At 49.2% G+C, this 21,131-nt stretch overlaps 9 protein-coding genes across 9 annotated transcripts; 3 read left to right on the forward strand and 6 right to left on the reverse strand.

Annotated features, from left to right (window-relative positions):
- Window positions 1–247: 247 nt before the first annotated feature.
- Window positions 248–1,382, forward strand: COCMIDRAFT_94293 (uncharacterized protein; the record flags this gene model as incomplete). The annotated part of the gene is made up of 3 exons (XM_007689388.1): window positions 248–502; window positions 556–944; window positions 1,001–1,382. 3 exons carry the CDS (start codon window positions 248–250, stop codon window positions 1,380–1,382), a joined length of 1,026 nt encoding a protein of 341 aa, XP_007687578.1.
- Window positions 1,383–2,483: 1,101 nt separating this feature from the next.
- On the reverse strand, window positions 2,484–3,368 carry COCMIDRAFT_36393 (uncharacterized protein; the record flags this gene model as incomplete). Its single annotated transcript, XM_007689376.1, has 3 exons — window positions 2,484–2,819; window positions 3,011–3,085; window positions 3,207–3,368. The coding sequence occupies 3 exons, from the start codon at window positions 3,366–3,368 to the stop codon at window positions 2,484–2,486; spliced, it is 573 nt and encodes a 190-aa protein (XP_007687566.1).
- Window positions 3,369–4,822: 1,454 nt separating this feature from the next.
- Window positions 4,823–5,986, reverse strand: COCMIDRAFT_36394 (uncharacterized protein; the record flags this gene model as incomplete). The annotated part of the gene is made up of 3 exons (XM_007689377.1): window positions 4,823–5,365; window positions 5,426–5,780; window positions 5,835–5,986. 3 exons carry the CDS (start codon window positions 5,984–5,986, stop codon window positions 4,823–4,825), a joined length of 1,050 nt encoding a protein of 349 aa, XP_007687567.1.
- Window positions 5,987–7,600: 1,614 nt separating this feature from the next.
- COCMIDRAFT_25962 (uncharacterized protein) lies at window positions 7,601–8,109 on the reverse strand (the record flags this gene model as incomplete). The annotated part of the gene is made up of 3 exons (XM_007689369.1): window positions 7,601–7,620; window positions 7,678–7,751; window positions 7,805–8,109. The coding sequence occupies 3 exons, from the start codon at window positions 8,107–8,109 to the stop codon at window positions 7,601–7,603; spliced, it is 399 nt and encodes a 132-aa protein (XP_007687559.1).
- Window positions 8,110–10,038: 1,929 nt separating this feature from the next.
- COCMIDRAFT_94250 (uncharacterized protein) lies at window positions 10,039–11,587 on the reverse strand (the record flags this gene model as incomplete). The annotated part of the gene is made up of 2 exons (XM_007689389.1): window positions 10,039–11,462; window positions 11,524–11,587. 2 exons carry the CDS (start codon window positions 11,585–11,587, stop codon window positions 10,039–10,041), a joined length of 1,488 nt encoding a protein of 495 aa, XP_007687579.1.
- A 486-nt stretch (window positions 11,588–12,073) lies between these two features.
- COCMIDRAFT_94223 (uncharacterized protein) lies at window positions 12,074–12,614 on the forward strand (the record flags this gene model as incomplete). The annotated part of the gene is made up of 2 exons (XM_007689390.1): window positions 12,074–12,268; window positions 12,357–12,614. 2 exons carry the CDS (start codon window positions 12,074–12,076, stop codon window positions 12,612–12,614), a joined length of 453 nt encoding a protein of 150 aa, XP_007687580.1.
- A 187-nt stretch (window positions 12,615–12,801) lies between these two features.
- COCMIDRAFT_36398 (uncharacterized protein) lies at window positions 12,802–14,319 on the reverse strand (the record flags this gene model as incomplete). Its single annotated transcript, XM_007689378.1, has 2 exons — window positions 12,802–13,200; window positions 13,261–14,319. 2 exons carry the CDS (start codon window positions 14,317–14,319, stop codon window positions 12,802–12,804), a joined length of 1,458 nt encoding a protein of 485 aa, XP_007687568.1.
- A 1,544-nt stretch (window positions 14,320–15,863) lies between these two features.
- On the reverse strand, window positions 15,864–17,966 carry COCMIDRAFT_94204 (uncharacterized protein; the record flags this gene model as incomplete). The annotated part of the gene is made up of 2 exons (XM_007689391.1): window positions 15,864–17,551; window positions 17,612–17,966. The coding sequence occupies 2 exons, from the start codon at window positions 17,964–17,966 to the stop codon at window positions 15,864–15,866; spliced, it is 2,043 nt and encodes a 680-aa protein (XP_007687581.1).
- Window positions 17,967–18,803: 837 nt separating this feature from the next.
- COCMIDRAFT_36400 (uncharacterized protein) lies at window positions 18,804–20,884 on the forward strand (the record flags this gene model as incomplete). Its single annotated transcript, XM_007689379.1, has 3 exons — window positions 18,804–18,948; window positions 19,002–20,536; window positions 20,681–20,884. 3 exons carry the CDS (start codon window positions 18,804–18,806, stop codon window positions 20,882–20,884), a joined length of 1,884 nt encoding a protein of 627 aa, XP_007687569.1.
- Between the last annotated feature and the right edge of the window lie 247 nt (window positions 20,885–21,131).

Here is a 21,131-nt window from a genome sequence, read left to right on the forward strand (position 1 = left end):
GCACGGCAATTCATTGCCGATTTAGGGCTGAAACAACACGGGTAGGAATGAGAGCTAGACTGCGTTGGATTGTATTCCGAGTTGACGGAAATTCCTTCTCCACATAGGTAGTACGCCTAGGCGCGTACAGAGTCATGTCAACCCCTTTAGAAAAGGACGTGCAAAGAGCGATGCTTTCATAACAGTCTTGCCTGCGCGCTGGATTGTGAGTTTGTCCCATCTCTACACCAAATCTCTAACAACAAGAATGGCACGCGATGATCGATCCGGAGAATTCATTGGTGTGCTTGGCTTTTTCATGTGCATCTGCATTCTGCTAGTGATGCTCCGATGTTACTGCAAACTAGTACTTGTGAAGAACTTCTCGGCCGATGACTACTTTTCTGTCCTTACGCTGGTTTCATTTTTGGTCTTTTGTACCCTAGCGCGTCTGGGTATTTCGAACGGAACTGGAAAACGACGATATCTTATTCCCGACGAAAACTACCCAGTTGGCATGAAGGTGTGTAATGTCACATTCACAGTATAACCTACGTTGATATTGACTCGCAGTAGTGGTGGTGGGCCTGCGAACCGACCTATGTTGTCACGAACATCTTTCTCAAATCCAGTATCGGTATCTTCCTGCTGCGCATCGCCCAGAAGAGAATTCATCGCATCATTCTTTGGACTTCCCTGCTTGCCATCCAGGTATACAGCGTGTACTTCTTCTTCATTTTCACCTTCCAGTGCTGGCCGGTTTCCTTTTTCTGGGAGCAATTTCGCGGTGGTAAAGGCCACTGCATACCCTCCAAAGTCATTGTCAATTCGTTCTATGGCTACTCTGCATTGTCATGTATAACCGATTGGACGTTCAGTATCGTTCCAATATTCATCGTACATGGTTTACAGATGAACAAGAGGAACAAAGTCACTGTGGGCGTTGTACTCGCTTGTTGCGCTATGTAAGATCATTCTACCTCCAGATAATCCTGGACATTGTACACTAATGCCTTACTAGTGGTTCCTCAGCGACTATCGTCCGCCTGCCTTTCATCAATGGCCTCAACGATATCCCCGACTTCCTCTACTCCACCATCGATGTTGCAATCTGGTCTACCTGCGAAACCGGCATTGGCCTCGCTACTTCGGCCGCTGCTACACTCCGTCCTTTGCTCCGTCAGGTCCTCAACGATACGTCAACGCACGATAGTGCCAGTCGCAAGCGCTCGCGCGCGTGGACGTCTGGCCATCCATCACGAGCAGGGTATCAGGAGCATCCAAGCCAACATGGCGACCATGATATCCAACTCACGAGTCATAGTTCGAAGCAATATAATGTCCAGGTCACTGGTGGAGATAGGATAAGTCCAAGTAGTAGTACAATTAGGCTAAAAGACTAGGGATAGGATAACTCAAGCATAGCCGCTAATAAGAGTCCGCTAGATAATAAAGACATTGTTATAGTAGAGTAACGGGATAGACGTAGCAAGCTTGCGACTTCGTAGAGATGTGATTACGACATAAATCTGATAAAGCAAGTCTTTGTTCCTCCCCTTCACTAAAGGTATCTCCCAATCACCTTTGTTCACAACGACAGCTATGTCAAGATGGCGTAGACACACACACACAGCATACGTAATTTACAGCTTTCAACGGGCGGATTCTGGAGCCAATTACACAGGCCCTGCCTACTATTTCCATTCCGAAACCTATCAAAGATAGTTTATTCTTAAGAGTACCAACTAACTGGTGATGTGTTAGCGTTGCTCAAGGATCATGAAACGAAGGTGTTATAGGTACCTGCGAGTTCAATGGAAAATAGCACCCACCTTGATTGATACTTCGCCCTCAACCAGAGGTTCTAGGTTTCGCCGGTGAGAATAAAAGCTTTCGATCTTGCCAACGCTCTCAACCTGTAGCGCAAGGGCATGGTCGCCCAGAAAGATATGGCTCATAGTCGTGTTGAAGACTAGATTGCGCTCAAACTCAGTTTTCTCTATGTATTCACTCACATAGCGACTAATATGCACTAATCTATCCTTCTCTGTCAACTCGATATTCATCTCTACGTGTGGGTCTTAATAGGATTATGTCTAAGGGTCTATAACGAGTACGCGATTGCTATACTCTTGACGTACGTTCTCACTATCGATGTCTAAACTGGGGAGATGGGACGAAGGCTGCTCAGCTAAAATAGCTTCGGCGAGGCCAAAGATAGGAGATTTTCCTGGTCCATACCCTTATATCACTTCACCATCAGTGACCCACAGTGGAGTGGTTGCCTGTTGCGTATAAACGCTGCACAGCCATCGCCTCGGCTGAAGTTATGCGTGCCAATAAGGGACTTTCAAGTTCTGCTAACATGATGGTACACATGTCTCAAAGGAAGGAGGTTCGTACAGGTTCGAATACGATTGAGCATGTGTCAATGCCGAATTATGCGTATCTGCGCTCGATGGCACGCTGGATTGGCTGTGGCTCATGTTCGTAGATCTGTACAATCAGTAAGCGTTGTGTTTACTACCTAGCATAATGACAGAGTCGAACGATCCTCGTGCCAGGGTCACACTTGATGGCCCCGCCTCCTTGGCCTTCTCAATTTGGCTGGCGTTGACATGCCCGCTGCTGCAGTACACGCCATTAGCAACATTAGGATATGTGTCAATATCTCTACTTTTGTTGCTGGCTACTATGAGGATCATGAAATTGGCTGGTTTGTCATATTTGTTAAGCATGATGTCTACTCTAGTCAGTTCTGCGTCGAGCGATACGTTCTTTCGTTTAGCCTTGGAAACGAAAGGGCTACTCGGCCGCCCATCGTCCGCACCGAGCCAATACTCAGGTAGGACATCAAGCGTGAAGCCGGTTAAAAGTCAGTCTTTTGTTATTTCTACGATCACGAGCTTTCCGTCGGGCCGGAGAAGTCTCTTGCAGTCCCGTAAACAGGATACAACATTTCGTGTTGTATGTATGATACAATCGAACATTAGCAACTAGATTGTGGCAGTTCTTCACAATGCAGACTTACGTTTGATACAGAAACGATATCATAGGAATGCTCTTCAAAGTCCTGATCAGTGAGTTTTTTCTCATTGCCGAGGTTCTAAAGATTAAATGGGGATGGTCATAGAAGCTTTCCCGAGTAACACCTAAGAAGGCCTTAGAAATATCAGTGAAGTCATATTGCTCATACCTGGGCAGCTCTGTGTCATTCCGAGGGCTACTGTGACTCTTGTAACTCTACCTGTGCCTGCATCCAGTTGAAGTATGCGCAAATGTGGGTTTTCGTGAGCGAGGAGCATAATAACATCTGTGAGGCTGGCATAAGCATTAGTCCGCCCGAAGTCATTCTCATAGATGCGCGTCAAGAGATCGTTCTCCACCATAACGTCAAGCACACCACAGCCATACATTGGGTGTACCACGCTCTGTTCTGCCGCTTCTTTTCATTGTCTTTCTTCGGGTCGCCCAAACGATCATGACTAAACGCAGCTGCCATGATGGCTTTGTATAGTGCAAGGTGTCATGTAGGAGTCTTTCTAGAGCACAAATACTCAAATGTTACGATATCACCACTCTCGGCGACCGCTTGGAGTGTGGGCATTTTGTGCGGTTGCTCTCCAAGCGTAGCAAGACTAACGTCATGCTCTAGTCGTGATGCAAGCTTCTTCTATTCATGAATACAGGGCCACATAAACGGGCCCTGGTAAGAGGAATCTTCTTCTGCCTAATTCATTTCTAGGCCATGAGCGAGCAGCAGATTCAAAGTTGGCATAAAATTTTCTTTGCCGGAAACCTGAATATACTTCGAACCAACGCAGCGTCTAATCATATGGTGGAGGGCTGGTATTTAATCATGTCGTGTCGCAGCACCCACGAGTTTCCGATTTTCGCATTCCTCACGCAGCCCTTGCGTATTATTCTTTAATGCTTTCCCTCGTAGTTATGACTCATTACTACCAGCAGCAGCATTGACAAGAGCTTTTTCCTGCGTCAGTAAATCTTCGGTCCAATGCATATTAAGCTCGCGTTGTTATGCTTACACGTTCGGTAATAGATGAAAGGTAAAAGGCTTTAGGAAGAATGATCTAGTGTGCTTACCAGGAGGTGCTTTCTGCATTTCAAATACTGAACTGATAATGACTTTGTTCAAGATAATAAAGGAGACAAATGGTGAGTAGGCTCGCTCACCAAGGTTCTGCACAGCTGTTACATTCACTAAGAGTAAAGGAGCATCAGCTCCCTATACTGTCTTGAGAATCCCTAGCTCTGTCATGTTTGAGGCCTTCTATCATTATCTTATAATCCTAAACTATCTTTCCATCTTTACATGATAGCTTCTCTGTCCCGGCATCTATGGATATCAATAGGGCTTGCTCTGATCTCTGATTTTCATTTTTACTTTCCACCTACTTTTCATACTCGGTTAATGCCCGATGCGTATACCATGGTGTCGATTTGTGGCTGTTGCAGAGCTGTGCAGCTTCCTAGCTTTGAACTAGATAATCACGGTTAAGTTAGGTAGCAGTAGGGCATGGCTGCATTGTGGATTTGACACACGACAAGGCTGACCAATAACCATACTCTGGACTGTAACATGCTGCATATCGCATAGCTCAGCCTTCTCAAACGACCGCGGGAGATGGATCAGCTGAAAAGTGTAGCTGAGTCAACGGGATAGCAAAACTTCTTCTGTTATATTTAAGATTGTGTCTCGTTACAAGCCTATTTAAACCTACCGTCAATTGAGGCAATCGCTTGACCCAGTACATACACATATCAGATGAAGAGAGCATAACATTAAGAGGGCCTGCAGCTGAGAACGAGGAAATCTAGTGATCTATGATTTCTCGCAGAGATTGGCTCCATGTAAGAGCATACTATCCAGCTCCCTCGCGATGGTCTCATTGTCCATCTTCAATTTCAAATACTGCTGCTCCTTTCCCTCTCCTCCTTCAACCCAGACATTCGACCCATTAGGAAAGACGTGATTGTAACCTCCTAATCCCCCATACTCGAACCAGTCACCGAGCCCTTGACACGCATACACTACTGTCAAGGGATCCCATGAATACCGTGATCTGTTGTACCCAATATAGTGTTCGAACGCCCTCTTTACTGGATCATTCATTGGGCCTCTTGTTGTTAGGACAGCACCAGAAGATACAGCCTCTCCGGCTTTGGAGCCCAGGTACGTTATGCGACCGGGCCAGGTATTGACGACATGAGCGGTCGCGAGAGGGTTATCAGACCAAAAGTTGAATTCGTATCCAGAGGGATAGTCGCCACCCATGACGACTAGCTCGGCAACTTTGGCCTCAACAAGTTCAACGCCCGACAGCGTCGAGTACTTGTCTGCTGTTGAATTAAGGAGTACTGAGAGCTATTTTAGTTAGCACTACTACTTTCTCATCCTCTTCTTGAAGGAGCGTGCGCAGCTTACATTCTCCAAAAAGCCAATACTAGCAATCGTCACGCTGTTGTCCTCTTGCTCCGAAAGCACCTTTCGATACAATTCCACGGGAATCCATGCATCTTCGGGCTTAAACCACGGTAGAGAACCACCGGACCAATGATAGGCCACCTTGCTTGTATACTCGCCAAATTCATATGCCCAGTCATCAAAGAAAGTCTCGTTTGTGATAGGTCGACGGAGACCAATGGGAGTACTTGGATGCCCGTAGTGTGCAAGGAGGGCTGAGGTAGCAAGGGCAGAGTACGAAGAGGGATAATTCACATTTACGGCGAGGAGAGAGACGCTGGGGTCAGTCGCAGCAAGAAGGAGAGCAGCGGCGTCACTGGAAAGTGTAGATTAGCATCGATGCGGCATTGGGCAATAGTGTCACACGTACTCAACATCGCTGAAGATATCTGTGTCAATAATCAATGCTTTCCGATCTGGAACTGCAGCTGAGCCGGAGAGAACGAGTGAAACGAGTCCAAGGGTGGATAGGAACCGTCGCGGGGATGCGAAAGTATCGAGGAAATATAACAAAGTTTCCATTATGAGAACTACGGGAAGAAGCTAAGTGCGTTTCGGAGAATAGTGCAAGAGTGGCAGAGACCTAAGTAAAAGCAATGCTGCAATACTGGAGACTACTATGGCCATGTGAAATGCAAAGCATAGACACGCAGGGCGATTAAGGTAGTACGATCCAGCTAGGCGGGGAGATGAATGGCAAAAATGGTCCTGATAATGCCATTACTGTACAGCAAAGTTGCTAGGTGCGGACGATATTATGTACACGTGAGTACGTAAGAGCTTTATCAGTGTAGTGGAGTAGGCCATCGGGCGCCAATCGGGGCAGAGCAGAATATGCAGCTACCCCGGGTTGAAGACCCACATTCAAGCTTTGAACATTCGGCGGAACGACATGTTGAACTCACAGCGTGAGTGGAGCAAGGCTTATCTAAGCTCGGCAGTACTGTGGCGGTACTGCTACAGACACCACTGTAGGCGAGAACTTCAAGAGCCACCTCTGTGCTTTGCTTGCTTAGACGGGCGATATGCTAGTAAAGCTTAAAATACCCTACTCAATGGCCTACTGCGAATGTAACCGTGATCCTCTGACTTGAGTAAAAATCCAGCTGTTAAGCCACCTACCTAGGTATAACATGCTGTTCAAGTCCACCGACGTAGAAATTGAGCGGCGAAGCCAGACACATCCCCAGAGCCCGGGTCAATCCATGCATTGACGACTTCCAGTTCAGATATAGAATATTTCATATTTGCTAGCCTCCCCAACTCCATCGATGAGATCTCTACACTTTCTCCTTGTATATTGCTTCCGCCCTTCGGCTGCTCATACGATGAATTCAGAACACTCCTCGGTGTCTTCACGGCCGTCCCACCTAGTTCATGAATTCTACCCATCGCGTGGTCGCCCTCTGCACTATCAAGTGAACATATAACACTCCACCGCTTCCTGCACAATCAATCAAATCCGATGACTACAAAATGGCGGTACTTTTAGCATGCCTCGTTAGATTTTCCTGCTATGTTCGTCTGATAATGGATCAAGGCGTCCGCTTAGCTCCTGTCTAAATCATTGCTATCGGATTGACTGAGGGCAATACCTGTTTCAGTAGCGCCAGATAGTGTGCCTACTCCAATAATAACATCAAGAATGGGTTCGGCGACGCTGCGACTAAACCCAACTGCGAAGGGATCAATATCGGAGAACTGAGATGGTTCGATGATCACTACGGCATCAAGGGACACACCACTACTACGAGACAGTATATATATTCAATCATCCGTAGAAGCATTGAAGATGAAAAAGGCACTGCAAAAACGGCTATTCTGAGACCTGCTGGGGCAAGTTGTACTGGTAATGACGACTGTCAAGGTTTGGCCTGCAACAGCTAGAGATGCTCATGGTCGTTCGCTAGGGATATGCTGCCATATAGCAACAGAGCGCTTTTGGTGCTCTCTTAGGAGAGCAGAGATATCGATAAGAGAGGATTCAACAAGCATTCATTCGATTTATTCAATTTACTTTAAGAAGCATCCGAATACTAGTATTTCTTCCTATGTTACAGTACTATAGCAAGCATTGAAACTACTACTACGATCAATGCTTCTACCTAGCATGTATCAAACCAATTTTGCAGTCAATTAGCACTCGGGAATACCCCCTATAGCAGGTTAGTATCTCAACGGACAATACTAGTTACATTAGGTCGTAGGCCTACCACTCCAGGTCACATAGTAAAGGGACACCCAGTTGTTGTTTGCGACTCCACTTGCCTGGAGTTTACCCCAGTATCTAACGTCGACAATTAGCTACACGCTCCACCGGGTCCTGCAATCATTACGTACGGATTTCCCGAGACGACCGTTGTATCCGTGCCTGTAAAGCACCGGATTTGGATGCGTGTTCCACGTGAGAACTGGCCGTCGGCCGTGCACGAGGTCCGCGGGCATCGGCGATGCTTGAGGGCATCAGCCGTGACGGTGCCAGTGATGGCCCGCTTCTCCAGACTGCGGGCCTTGATGTCCTGGAGGACGGGGAGCTCGCCTTCGACTTCTGGGGCAAAGAGCAACGCGCCTCCGGCTTCGGCCGTGGGAGCAGAGAGGGCCGTCAGGGGGAGGAGAGTGGCAATGGCGAAAGCAGTAAACTTCATGGTGAGGGATGGATATGGAAGAGCTGATTGCAATTGAGACCGTCAAGAAAGTAGTCGTCTGAATAGTGATGATTCTTTCCTTCTGGCAAGAATTAGCATTGGTTTTATATCTGCCATCTCTCCCTCTCTAGAAGTTGCTGCCCTTGAATTGGTAACCTCAGGATCGAGCAAAAGTCCCGAACCGTTTCAAAATACGAAGTTTACGAGCCCATACTACCATGCAGCGGAATACCTCATCCGCTGCACTGCTTCTAATATTTCATTTAGCCCCAACAAGGTTAACAAGGAAGGCTGGAGAAGAGGCGCCAAGGCTTATGGTTGATATTGGGCCCTGGGGGCCAATACCTCGCATTGCTCGTATACCCAAGTCCCGCCTACCGGCATAACATGAGGTTTCCTTCAGCTGAATGAATCCTGGTGAGTTGCTGCAACCATTGCTCCGTCTGTAGCGCTTGTGTGGACTGGCGAAACGGCCGAGTGCATGAATAGTAGCCAGATTATAAGAGGAAGGTACTGGACAACGTCGCGTATCCAGGCGGCTAGGCTCTCTCACGTGCTGTTGATCATGTAGTTAGCCCAACTTCTCATTACATCTACTTAGTGCATAACCACTAGTCATAGAGACTTTTACGGCCAAAAGGGTTCTATCAATGCGCGTTGGTGTAGGTGTCAGTTCGTCTTACGCTAATATTTTATACCTTCATCTTTTAGTGGCTTATATTCTATGGTGATTTAGGTACAATGCAACGTCCAAAACGGCTGAGTAGATGATTATTATTGTAATACAGAATCTCCCTTGTGATCAAAAGAGTGTTCGGCCATATAACCCTAGATTTCCAATCAATAATGACAAGCATCCACCTCATAGCTATTCTGGTACGTCGGTGAAGCAGTGATTAAATTACCCCGCATCGCTTGTTATTCATAGCGATTAGTACCACAAAGGCCCGCACAAGTTACCAAGTACATGCGAGCCAATTCGGAAAAGGAAGCGCACTATTAATAATATGATGAAGCTATTCCGTTGTTACGCTGCATACAGCTGGCATCTGCATCAGGCGAGCAACTTGCGAAGTGTATTCTAGATCCCTGCAATACTACTCAGCTCATGCAATACTACATTGTTACTCATCCAAAATAGTGGAGTGATCGCTTCTTTGGGCTTTCGAAAGGTTGCATAGTTCGATGGCTAGACGCTGAATATAGCAAGGGCAAGGCGGCCTTGACGTAACTCGATCCGTTGGAGTATTTTGCTACTCAACTTCTTCTTCTTCTTCTTCTTCTTCTATTCGTATTAGCATCCATTGTACCTACCTTGTTCGTTTTATCCCACGCAAGAGTCTGTGATGTTAGAAACACATGTAATATACAGCCTCATCCATCGTGGTAGATATTGATTGTAAGAGATTATAGGGATTTTTGTAAGATCTCATCGTCATTTACATGCTTTCTTGGTTCTCACAACGCTTGACGATGAAACGAGGGATGGGTTTTTTTGGAGATAGGCGAGCAATCTTCATCGGAAGTCCTCGTGTCAATGAAATTCCCTAAGATGCCTTTGATAGATATTCCAAAAGACGGATATCTCGTTATTGGTGCGGTTATTTGCAATTATGTACACACTTCGAAAACGATTAAATATGTTTTACTCACTTTTTTTTGGCAACATGTCGTGTCCTTGCCATTATGCTTACTATACCTTGAGCCAGCAGTCGCGTTGGGCTGAAATTCAATCCAGCAATCAAAAGGGTCGAGGGTATTCATTCCACATCGAGACTTCCAGTGTCTTTGCTCTAAGAAAGTAGTCATGTCTCAGCTTTCTTTCACGTCGCATTCTATCCGCAATGCTAATTTATCAAGTCCAAGTAACTTGCTGCGCTCAACTGCCTTATTGAATATACACGACAACAATCTAAAATGACAAAAAAATCAAACCTCCCACGCAGCCTTCGCAATAGCATACTCACTATACCCCTGCAAAGCATCCACCATCCACTTTCCCTCGGCAGACTCATCGCGCCCAAGTACTTGCCAAGCCGTAAGAACCGCCCATTGCACAACCGGAGACGTAAACCCGGTATCACCGCGATATCTCCTTTGCTGCAGATAACGCGGTACACTGCGTGCGATATCGATGCCTGCTGCATGGATGAGATGGAGAGTACCGCTAGTTTCCGCTCGCAGAAATCCCGACTGCGCCTGTAACTCCTCGGTTGCTTCGACGATCTCAAGTACATGGATCATAGCAGTGTTGTAGAGCATGAACATGCGCGCGATGGAATCATTTCGGAATTTGTATACCGTCCACAGTGCTTGCGGGCCACCTGCGCAAATGGCCTCAAAGTCATCTTCGGTGGTGCAAGAGTTCTCCTTTTCGCTGTCCCATTGCTGCTTCCAGGTTTGCAGGAACATTAGTAGCTCACCGGCTTTTCTTTGGATTTTTTCCATCTTTTTTAAGCGTACGTTGTCATGCAAGTTGAGTGTACTGGCAACCTCGTCGCTCGCAGCAATCAGTACCGTGCAGTCTGCCATTACATCATGCAAATCCCTTTCCTCTTTTGTTTCAAGTGAGAGAGGCGTTTGCAACATGGCCTTCCATCGCGGTCTAGCAAGAATAGATGGAGATCTATTTCGCAACGAAGCAAGCAAGATCATGTGACGAACACCTTTGTACAACTCCAGCGTTTGATTTGAGGCATATGCCCACGAACCTGGGTCACGAAGTGCTATGAGTTGCTCGAGCCCAAGCATGTGTTTTAGCCAGTTCCTGGGGCCACTTGGCAAGCACAACTCAAGCATGGCCATGATGGTGATGACATTGATGATGTCGTCTCGCTCATGACACCCAGGAACACTGAGTGCTTCGTTCAGCTGCCGAAGCGCGACACCATGCATGTCGTAACCCTTGGCGAGGATGCGAGCCTGGTGGTGTCGGGCGCCAAATAGTAACGTGGCAAAGGTCAAGGCAGCTTGATTGAACAGAGGACTAGCGCCTGCACCTATGGTTGGATATCGACTAATCGCAAGATCCGAAGTCCGAAGTTGTTGTAGTCCCAGGTCAACGGGGCCATTAGGATAGAGGTATTGTCGCAGGTGACATATATAGACTTCATATTCGTTGAATCTCAACCCTACATGTTGGGGTGAAGATTGATATGGCGGAGATACCGAAGCCGATTTCTCGACATCCTCTGTCTTCCATTCAGGTGTCGTTGCCACGTCCGTCGTTGTCTTCGATGAATGCTGCGTCCGCCTGGACCTGACAATTTTTCCCGTGACGAACACCAGCGTTCTGGGACCGTCGCAAGCGATACCCAGCCTTTGACATCTTTTACAGGTGGGCTGTGTCTCGTCTTGGGCAAATATGTCAGCCTAGCATTGCGGGGACGCGCACAAGGGACATTGCTTACTTACCACATTTGACGCGGCGCTTGCGGCAGTTGGAGCATCCTTTGGAACGGCCGGCTACATTGACCATCGGTAGTCATGGGCTAGATACGACGCAAACGGATATGGTAATTCGCACAAGATGATTGCAACCGAAGAAGGTGGGTTGGTTAATGCAGGCACTGATGCAAGTCGGTTGAGTTAGGCGGCTACGCCTGGTGTAAGATGATCTCGCGCATTGAGCCGCAACAAGACTAGCGCAGACTGGATGCCTCATGTCGTGCATCACGGGTCTGTTCCAACACACGCAGTGCAGATGATAACACAATTTTGTCGTATCACGGAATGCACATTTCCGCGAAAAGAGCCGCAATAGGCAGAGTCTTCTTTCTCGTCCGCCGTTACTTGAGCATCATGAGTCGACACATAGATATAAGTTTTGCTCTCACCTTCACCAAGATCCAAGACATTCTCATCTCTCAAGAACCATCATACGGAATACTATCCTCTTCATCTAAGAATCTCGCCGTCAGCCCTATAGCTACCCACTCATAATTTCTCACGCCCAAATCAAATAATGTCGATAGTAACAACCATCGACATCGCCTCACCCCCCTCGCAAGTGCGCGACAAATTCCTCGACTTTGCGTCCTTATCCAAATGGCATACCTCGTTCTTCTCATCCATTGCACCACACGGAACCCTTGAGCCTGGACAGAAACTCTTGGTGCATTTTGCAGTAGGTGGGCAAAAAATGAACCCGGTAATACAAGTACGTTTGCCATCCGTAACCCCCCAAAACCATGTGTATTATTATTATTTTGTTCGAATGGAAGCATTTCGCTGACGGAAAGTATTAGCAAAACACGCCGACTACATTTGCATGGACAGGAAGCATACCACTCTTGTTCACAGGCACACATTATTTCTTGTTTGAGGAGAGCACAGTGATACCTGGGGGCTGTCGCTTGACGCAGAGCGAAGAGTTTAGTGGGGCGTTGGGGTGGCTCATGGGTGGGAACGCTGTAGCGAAGCAAGTGGGGTTTGCCGAGAAGACGAAGAAGAACTTCGAGTTGTTCAATGCCGATTTGAAAGCTGCTTGTGAGAAGGGGCATTGAGCTGAGCAGCAATTGATCTTTCCTATTCTAGCAGCAGTCATCATTCATTTCAACGCACACGGGATTTTTTTTAAATGATAGAGGTATTAATTGGGATCATAATACGTAGACCAACTTAAACATGTAACTTTTGGTTGGCTTTTCAAGTCATAATCATCTAATGCAATATCATGTCAGCCGTTTCTCATCAAGCTTTAACCATGAGGCCCCGTCCCTTGAAAGCCACCCGCGCACATGTAAGTAGTGCCGCACTACTAAATAACAAACAACCTCCATAGGTCCACAAATCGTCGAAACCGCCGTGTTCCTGGATTGCGCCTCCAATTGGTGTACCAACAAGCAACCCTATGGCTACAATGCCAAAGCTTTGACCGAATCTAGTGCCGATCTTGTCCCGCGCGTCGGCACTGAGGTGTACGATGATGGTTGGGGGCAGGCTGACGAAAGAGCCAGAGAAGAAACCGTAGAATGCCATCATGACGATGATACCTGCGGAAGAAGAGACGGCCATGAAGCAAATGCAGAGAATGCCGGAAATCAGTGCGCAAGGGATTACAACATTGATCGGCCCAATCTTATCCGACAACTACACACATGATATTAGCAAACGACAACCTGGGCAAGATGGGAAGGGAGCAAGACGTACCAAATTGGGAAGGATTCGACCAAACATACTGGTACTGTTCATGACAGCCAGCAAGTAAAACGCCAGTCCTTCACTTGTGATCCGTTCTTGGATCGCATACACCTGTCCAAAGAAGAAGGGCATATACAAGCCCATGAAACCCAAAAAGAAACCCGTAACCTGCAGACTGTATGCAGGAATCAGGAAAGCACGCAAATCAAGCAGCGAGCGCGACTTTGCCGGCAAGACGCGCACGCGCATGCACACATTGGGTATGACCATGGTGGCGAAGATGATGAAACCTAGGACTCTAGTGGTCCAGGCAAAACCAATCTGGGGGAGAAGTTTGTGAAATACAATGGGGTATATTACACCTCCAAAAGAAGAGCCGGATGCAGCAATACCGATGACAGTGCCAATTCTAGTACTGAAGTAGGTGGAGAGAATAGCCACGCTGGGCACAAAGAGACAGCCTGTTCCGATGCCGATGCAAAAAGCCTGAGCAAGAAGAACTTGCCAGTATGCGTGGCAGAGACTAAGCATCATCTGGCCGAAGACGAGCAGGAAGCTGCCGACAAGAAGCAGTTCACGGAAATAGCCAGCATCGTAGATGGGACCAGTAAGGGCGCCGACCATCATGAGAAGGAAAGCTTGGATGGAGCCTATCCATGAGATGGATGATGGGCTTGAGTTTGGCAGGAGTGTTGTTTCGTAGTAGGCCTGGTAGGAGCCAAATGTGTTGATGATGCCCCACGAGTTGAAGAGCAGGAAGAAGCCACCGAGGACCTGGAGCCAAGCCCATAGACCGCCATTGGGGATTTTGGAGACATCGCGTACGCTTGGGTGGGCGGACCGAACAGGTTCCAAGTCTGCCCCTGATTCTTGGGTGCTGCTAGACTCGGTCACGTGTTTTTCGTGTTGTGGATGCTCATCTACTGCAATTGGGCCTGAGCTGTGCACTGAATCCGACGAGGCGAGCGATGGCTGGTTGTCTGGCTTTTCTTCGAGGTTGAGTGATGCACTTGATGCTGGTGCGGCATAACTGGTTTTCTTTGGGCATGAGGGTGTGGTATGGTCCATGGCGGAGTGGAGGTGAAGGAAATGGAGAGAGAGTATCGGCCCCAATGGCTCCACAGCGATGCAAATGGAATTGGGCAGCAGAGACGAATGAGTGGCAGTGCCTGTCAGCGAAAAGAGCCCATGGACAGGGGGAGCGAAGAGGTATTTCAAGTGTGGCGGAACCGGTGAGTGTATGGCAGTAGTCAGTCGGCAGGACAGTAGGAGGGATTAGTAATGGCAACAGGCTGGCAAAACAAAGCGGGTCGGGCAGAAACGAGGGCAGGAGCCATGGTTTGGGGAACGTTTCTGCACTTTGCTCGCGTCTCGCTGCAAAGTAATGGCCGAGGGCAAAGCACAAGGACATGCACAAGCACGAGCACGAGCGCCACAAGCGCGATGATTCGAAACGGGCGTGCGGCATGCCGAGTACGGACGGCAGCCTGCCATGGTGGGTCTTGTTATTTTTTTTGGTGTTTACCAGTTCTCCTCCTTTCTTAGTACTGGGTCTACCTATTGCTATATCCACAGCCAAAGTACATGGCAGGCGGATGCTCCGCGGGGGATCTGTCGGCTAGTAAATGTAAACCAAAGTCAGTAAAAAGGGTCTCGGAAAGCACGTCATGAAACCAAATTGTGTGTCATTACAATTATTCCCGTGTCGAGGCCATGATGGATGATGACCCATGGCTAATTCCCGGGGCGCTCTAGCATAGCGTGGTGGAGCACTTTGCCGTCCTCGGCACCCGAGGCACAGGGCGTCGGCAGCACAAACTGATTACTCTTCGACTCGCGTCACGTGCCGTCGTGCTAGGCATTCATCCGTCCTTTCCTCGACTTTCCTGGCAAGACCAACATCCAGGCGAGAGGGGAGAGGGGAGACGACACGCCTTCGCCTTTCCTTGGTCCAACCCTATTAGCGTTGCACTGCTACCATAGTCCGCACTGACAAGATACTTTTACAAACAATACAATTCAGGTCGCCAAAGCAAGACTTACAATACACCACCTGCGGCTTACTACACGCACGCAGTACACGAGGAAACATGTATACCAGACGCGCACAAAAGAATTACTCACTTTTCCAAGCGGCCTATAGAGGCCTCTAAACTGCGACCCTGTTTTTAGCCTTTGCCCGGCCCAGAGCTAACCTCGCACCCAGACGCCATCCTTGAAGAAAGAAGAAGTATGCCGTAGTGCTTTTACAGAACACTGTTCCGCTAACAATGCTGTCGTGTTCCAAAGGGAATATGCTTCGTCATGTCGTTTCGTGCTTTTGGTAGGAAAGGCCGTGGATCAGCAACTCGTCCCTCATGTCCACGCAAAACGCCCTCAACGCTCGCTATGCTACATACTTTATCAAAATTGGAAGGAAAAAAAACCACGCACCCAAAACGATCCTGTATTTCCTGCACAAATATCGCCCTGGTGCCCTTGTTCGAAAATCATAACAAATCTGCTCGAATAAAGCTATCGCGGCCCCCAAACAAAACAACCAAGATAATTACCAACACACATACCACAGCTACTTTTGTCCACCTTGAAGCCCTACCCATGCCCCACTACAACTACACTCGTCTAGTCGTCAGCCGATAGCCAGAAGGATGGAGCGGTGATGGTTCGACCTGCTCTAGATTCTCTTCAATGTATACGTTGTTCAGGCTTGACACGGAGCCGTCTTGAGCCTGCGTCGACTGACTTCGAAGTGCCTTCTGTCGCCGGCTTTCGCGCTCATCAATGACATCTCGTAGTTGCCGCGCAACCTCATTCGGGCTAATCCGTTGGCCTGCCGCTTGGTTGAACAAGTGCTCGATCAGCGAAAGAGGAAGAGAAAGAAGAATAGTCGAAAGGACAGAGGTAGCGTAACTGGGCTGGACTTGGACGTCATCTTCGGGTGGTGCATCACCGAACCGGATTTTGCTCAACCGAGGATTATGGGCAGGCTGACGAGACTCCACGGGCGTCACTGTCGGCAGGCGCGGTGCATCCTTGAGTTCTGGCGCAATTGCATGTAGCCTGAAGTTTACAGGGAAAAAGTAGGCAATGAATGCCAGTGCGTGGTTGATCAGGGCAGCCACCAAAGGATCGTCAACGTCGGTGCTCAGTGCGTATTGCAGGACCAGATCTACAGTATCCCATCGCAGCAGCATTCTGGCGGTATGAACGCCGCGGGACTGCATGCTGGGTATCTGTAGAGTTCTGGCCGCGGCAATGTAGCCCAAGACTTGCTGCATGCGGCGACGAGCTTCAGGCGATGGAGATGATACGAACGGCTCGAGTCCGTACAAAAATCCTTGAGGACGGATAAGCGGCGCACCGTACAAGACTCGGACGGCCTCTTCCAAAGAATCACGGGTTGCCAGAGGATCTCGCGCAAAGATGGTCACTGGGCGCGCGTCTCTGTTACTTTGAGGAGGTGCGGTACTGTGGCGTATAGCTTCTGCAATGATAGGACTGCGCATCACAACGATTCCGTGTACTGGTAGCGAAAGCAGAACAGACTCGGGAGACCTGATATGAAGGATGAAGTCGGCAAGCTCGGCGTTGCCAAACTGCGTGGATAAGTAGCCTGCGAGCTCAAAAGAAGACTCGACTCGTTCCTCGGGAGGCGCATCCTGGTGGGCAATTGGGTGCTGATCCTCTACATGTTCAACGGTAGGCATCGTCTCGAATTGAGCTTTGGTTGGCGACTGTGAATGAGAATTGAGGGCTCCGTTCGCAGCTAGGGCAGCCTCTCGAGGAGAAAAATGGCCATTGTAAGGCGCTGGAAAGGCATGAGGGCCGTTTGAAAAGAGCGGGGCGTGATAGTCCACCCCGTTCTGGTAGGCAGGGTCGGGCGGTGCAACCGTATGCGGAGGAAGGTGCCAGGGCGCTCCTTCTGGTGTGTACTGGGTGGGACCGGGGAAGAAGGGAGTAAATTGCTGGGGCCCAAAGCCAGGCGGAGGTCGGGGTAAAGCATGCACATCGACGTCGGGTTCGCGGGGAGTGATGGGAATGGCCGGCGACTCATTTGCACTCTGTGATGCTACAGCACCGCCGCTCAAGTGGGTACGGTGCGTTGGGGTATATGTGGCGTTGCTTCCGTTGACGGGCGGTGTTTGGGTGCCTGCCTTGCTCGAGGGGACAAAGGGCGGGGGCAGATAGGTAGGTATGGTGAGTTTGCGATGGACGCCATTCACGCCAGGCTTGGACTCGGGGCGGGGAGTGCGAGGTTTGGCGTTGGCGTGGCCATTGACCGCACGGCGTTGGTTCTTTTCTACATTTGCATAGCTTAGTGCGTGCCCCATGTTGGCTGTAGCCCATATCGAATACCCACCAGAAGTGCCTGCAGATGGCGTATGCCCGTTTGACAGCTCCCCAGTGACGCTATCCGACCGAGGTGCACCAGCTCCATCTCCAGTGATATCGGCAGAGGCCCTCGAATCGGGGGTAGGAGGCGTGTCTGCGATGGCTGCTTGGTGTTCGTCTGAGCGTACGTCAGACTGGTGGTGGTGCTGCTCTGGTTGCAGGTCGACCGGCGGCGCTGGAGTGCCTTTGTTGGACTCTTCAGGCGTAATGGGCCTCGCTGATGGCTGGGCTTTGGATAGGCGGTAAGGAATTGCAGGTACGATGCGCGAGCCTGGGCGGCGATGGTGCGTCTGCGCCGAGTGTGGGCGGGAGGGATTGGCCATGGTTGGGCGAAAATATGACGGAGACGGGATGAACACGGCAGAAGCGGCTCCAGGTAATTGCAGGCTCGCGGGTGATGCCAATTATCCTGGAGCGCCTGTGGGAGGGGGGGATTGTGTGGGCGGCGAAAGTAATTGCGGGGTGGGGTCAAGGGCAATTGGGAACAGAACAGATGGATGAGCCCAGGCAGAGCGGGAGACATGCAAGGCTGGCTTCCCCACTACTGCACACACACACACACACACACAGACGCACTACTCTTGGGGATCCCGAGAGGCCCAAGCTTCCTTTGTCAGCCGCCGATGACGAGATGGGAGGCACTGGACTATTCCACCTCGATTAGTCACCTTCTCTGCTTCCATCACTATCTAATACGCATATACACACATACCTACAACGCTGGTGACACTCAACACACGCATCCATGCACCCATACCAATCCATCGAGATGCCATCTCCAAAGCCATCGCAGAACATTTCTTGTTGTTACTCCTACTACGATCATCTCAACTGACGCATCGCCGATCAAACTCCCAGTGACGATGATCACGTGATGAGTATCTTCAGCAGACACAAATAAGCCCCGAGTTATACAAGAGCAGCAATGCAAATGCATCCATCTTACCTGCCTCGTACTTCAACCAGAAGCGGCTAGCCCCATCACCTGACAATCCCCCCTTCCTTGCGTGTACTGCACACAAACACATGCTACAGCTTGCATGGCATGAGCGATACCATGGCCTTCACAAGGCAAATCTCCACATCTGCGCTCATGTCGTCTTGTCCTCATTTCTCCCTATATTTCCTAGACTAGCACTTCCTCTTCTCGCACTACTAGCATGATCCTAGAACGAGCACCATTCTCTTCTTGCGACAACATTCCTGCGCAGCCACTTTCATCTGCGCATTGTTCCAAAGACAGCGGCAACCCTCCATGCCGTTGGCTGCCCGATCACAGCCCCGAGTATAAATTTACTCCCACCGGTACATTGAATTTCCTCCCTTACTGCGACACATCAAATCTGAGGCTAGCACAGCAAACAGATTCAGCGTCCTAGCACACCCTGACAAGTCATCAACATATTCACCATGGCATTCCAACGCATCGACCTCCAATGCTAACCCGCGGCGGCGGCGTAAACGTGCCGGAAAGCGCCACAAGATCCAGAGAAAAAGTGCTGGGATAGCTAGGCTACGTACAACGGAGAGCATCGTCGCCCTTGGTCACAAGATCCCCACACAGTGTCTCGAGGATAATTCATCGTCCGCTACCGGGGACCCTCGAGATCTAAACCAAAGTCGATACCTACCAGATGTTACCAGCAGCCTTTGCTTTGCAATAAACAGTTCTGATTGGCCGCCACAGCTACAATCAGATACACTACCCACCACACTCCCATTGACGAATCCATCGCTGCCGAGTGTGAAATCATGCTCGTCAGTGGAAACAACACTCGCTTCGAATTCCCAACCGTCAAGGGTGCCGCAAAGGCAACCACGGTTGTTTACCCTTTCACAATTCCTAGATTGCAACGACGCCACAGGCCGTTGGCCGTCTAAATCTGCATTCCCGCAACCTTTGGTAACAACAGAAGTCTCCCAAGGTTCAAATAGTCTTGCCGAATCTGCACCATTATTCCTCGCACGCCAAAAGGAACTGGCAGTTAAAGCTTGCGGACACGCCTTCAAGAGACCTTTGTCTCCCATTCTCTCACCTGAAGACGCCTTCGACTCGCATCAGGCAGTTCTGGCTATACTGGGTCTAGAAGAGCGCCCAATCTTCACTGCTCCCTCTCAAGTTCCCGAATTGAAACCTCTATTCAAACCCTCAACTCAGAGATTCATGGACGCACTACCCGTTTCCGTGCCCATTGGAAACGGAACAGAAGGTAAGCATGCTAAGGAGACTTATCGACGTAGACCGGTTCCCCTATCGTGCCTGCAAGCATTTGGAGGTTTCCGTTCCCTATCCAACCCGCTCCTGCACTACAACTGGATGGCATCTCAGCCAACGACCTCATTACCACCGCCTTGGTCAGTGTCCCATCCTCTTCTAAGAGCATATCCAACGGAGCCCTACCCATTTTTGCACAGCGACCCGCCTTCCATGGGTTGTTTGAATGCGTATTGTCCTATGACCGCAACTTTTACATGTCCTTGTCTCTCGCAAAACTCTGAATCCAGAGGTGGTAGCTTTCCATACTTAGCGGGGTCAGCCGGAAACTTGAGCACGCGACATGACAGCGGCTGGATTGTGCGTCCTGGGGTCATGTCAACTCCTACCGAACCAACGACAAGCAGATCCCCTGACGAAGTCCGAGCCCAACAAGTCGACTCCATATTCGCCAATCGAAACCCACGGGCGAATGGACGTCTTCGCTCATGTCCTCCCATAACTAGTAGATACTGCTTGGACTACTGGATGAGGGTGGGCTCTCAAGGCTGGGAAAAGGATATTTGCTCCCCTTTCGAAACTCCCAATCAAGAGCTTGAGGCAGAGGAAGAATGGGTTTCTATTTCCCGAGAGACCGACCAACAACAGAACGAAGACAATATAGACGATACCTTGAACGTGAGTTCGGATGAAGAGTACGAAATAGTGCAGCACAGTACCACACTCTATGACTTGGACGGATGGGAACGTATCGGGCGCTCTCTCATTGCTGAAATGGAGTCTTGTGACTTTGACGAGGATGATTATGAGGAATTTTTGTAGAGAGAGATGGGGAAGGCCAATGTCAACAGGGTGGATATCATGGTGAGGTCAACAGCATTCTCTGCTTCAGCTTGGATATGGAGAGGAGAGTGTATGAGTGGGATTATCGATTGTGCCGGCCAGGCAGGTGTGGGTGCATGGTCATGGATTAATTCACGTAACCACGTCCTGCTTTTGAATGGTAGTGATGGTAACAATACTTGAGAGATACTCAAAATCAATCATCTTTCCCCTATTTTGATTCATGCAAACACACATGTATACACTTGTACATGTATGACTGTAGTTTGAAAGAGAACGTACGGACTGACAAAGATGATTAAAATTGCATCAGGTTGAAGTCATGTCTGCAGCCTACCCTTCATACTACTGCCATTAATAGCTTTCTATACAGCATCATCATGGAACAAGGAAACATTGTTCCCCGCGCTCATGGGATCAGGGCAAAATA

The sequence above is a fragment of the Bipolaris oryzae genome (genome assembly GCF_000523455.1).
Source record: "Bipolaris oryzae ATCC 44560 unplaced genomic scaffold scaffold_57, whole genome shotgun sequence".
Classification (NCBI taxonomy): Eukaryota; Fungi; Ascomycota; class Dothideomycetes; order Pleosporales; family Pleosporaceae; genus Bipolaris; species Bipolaris oryzae.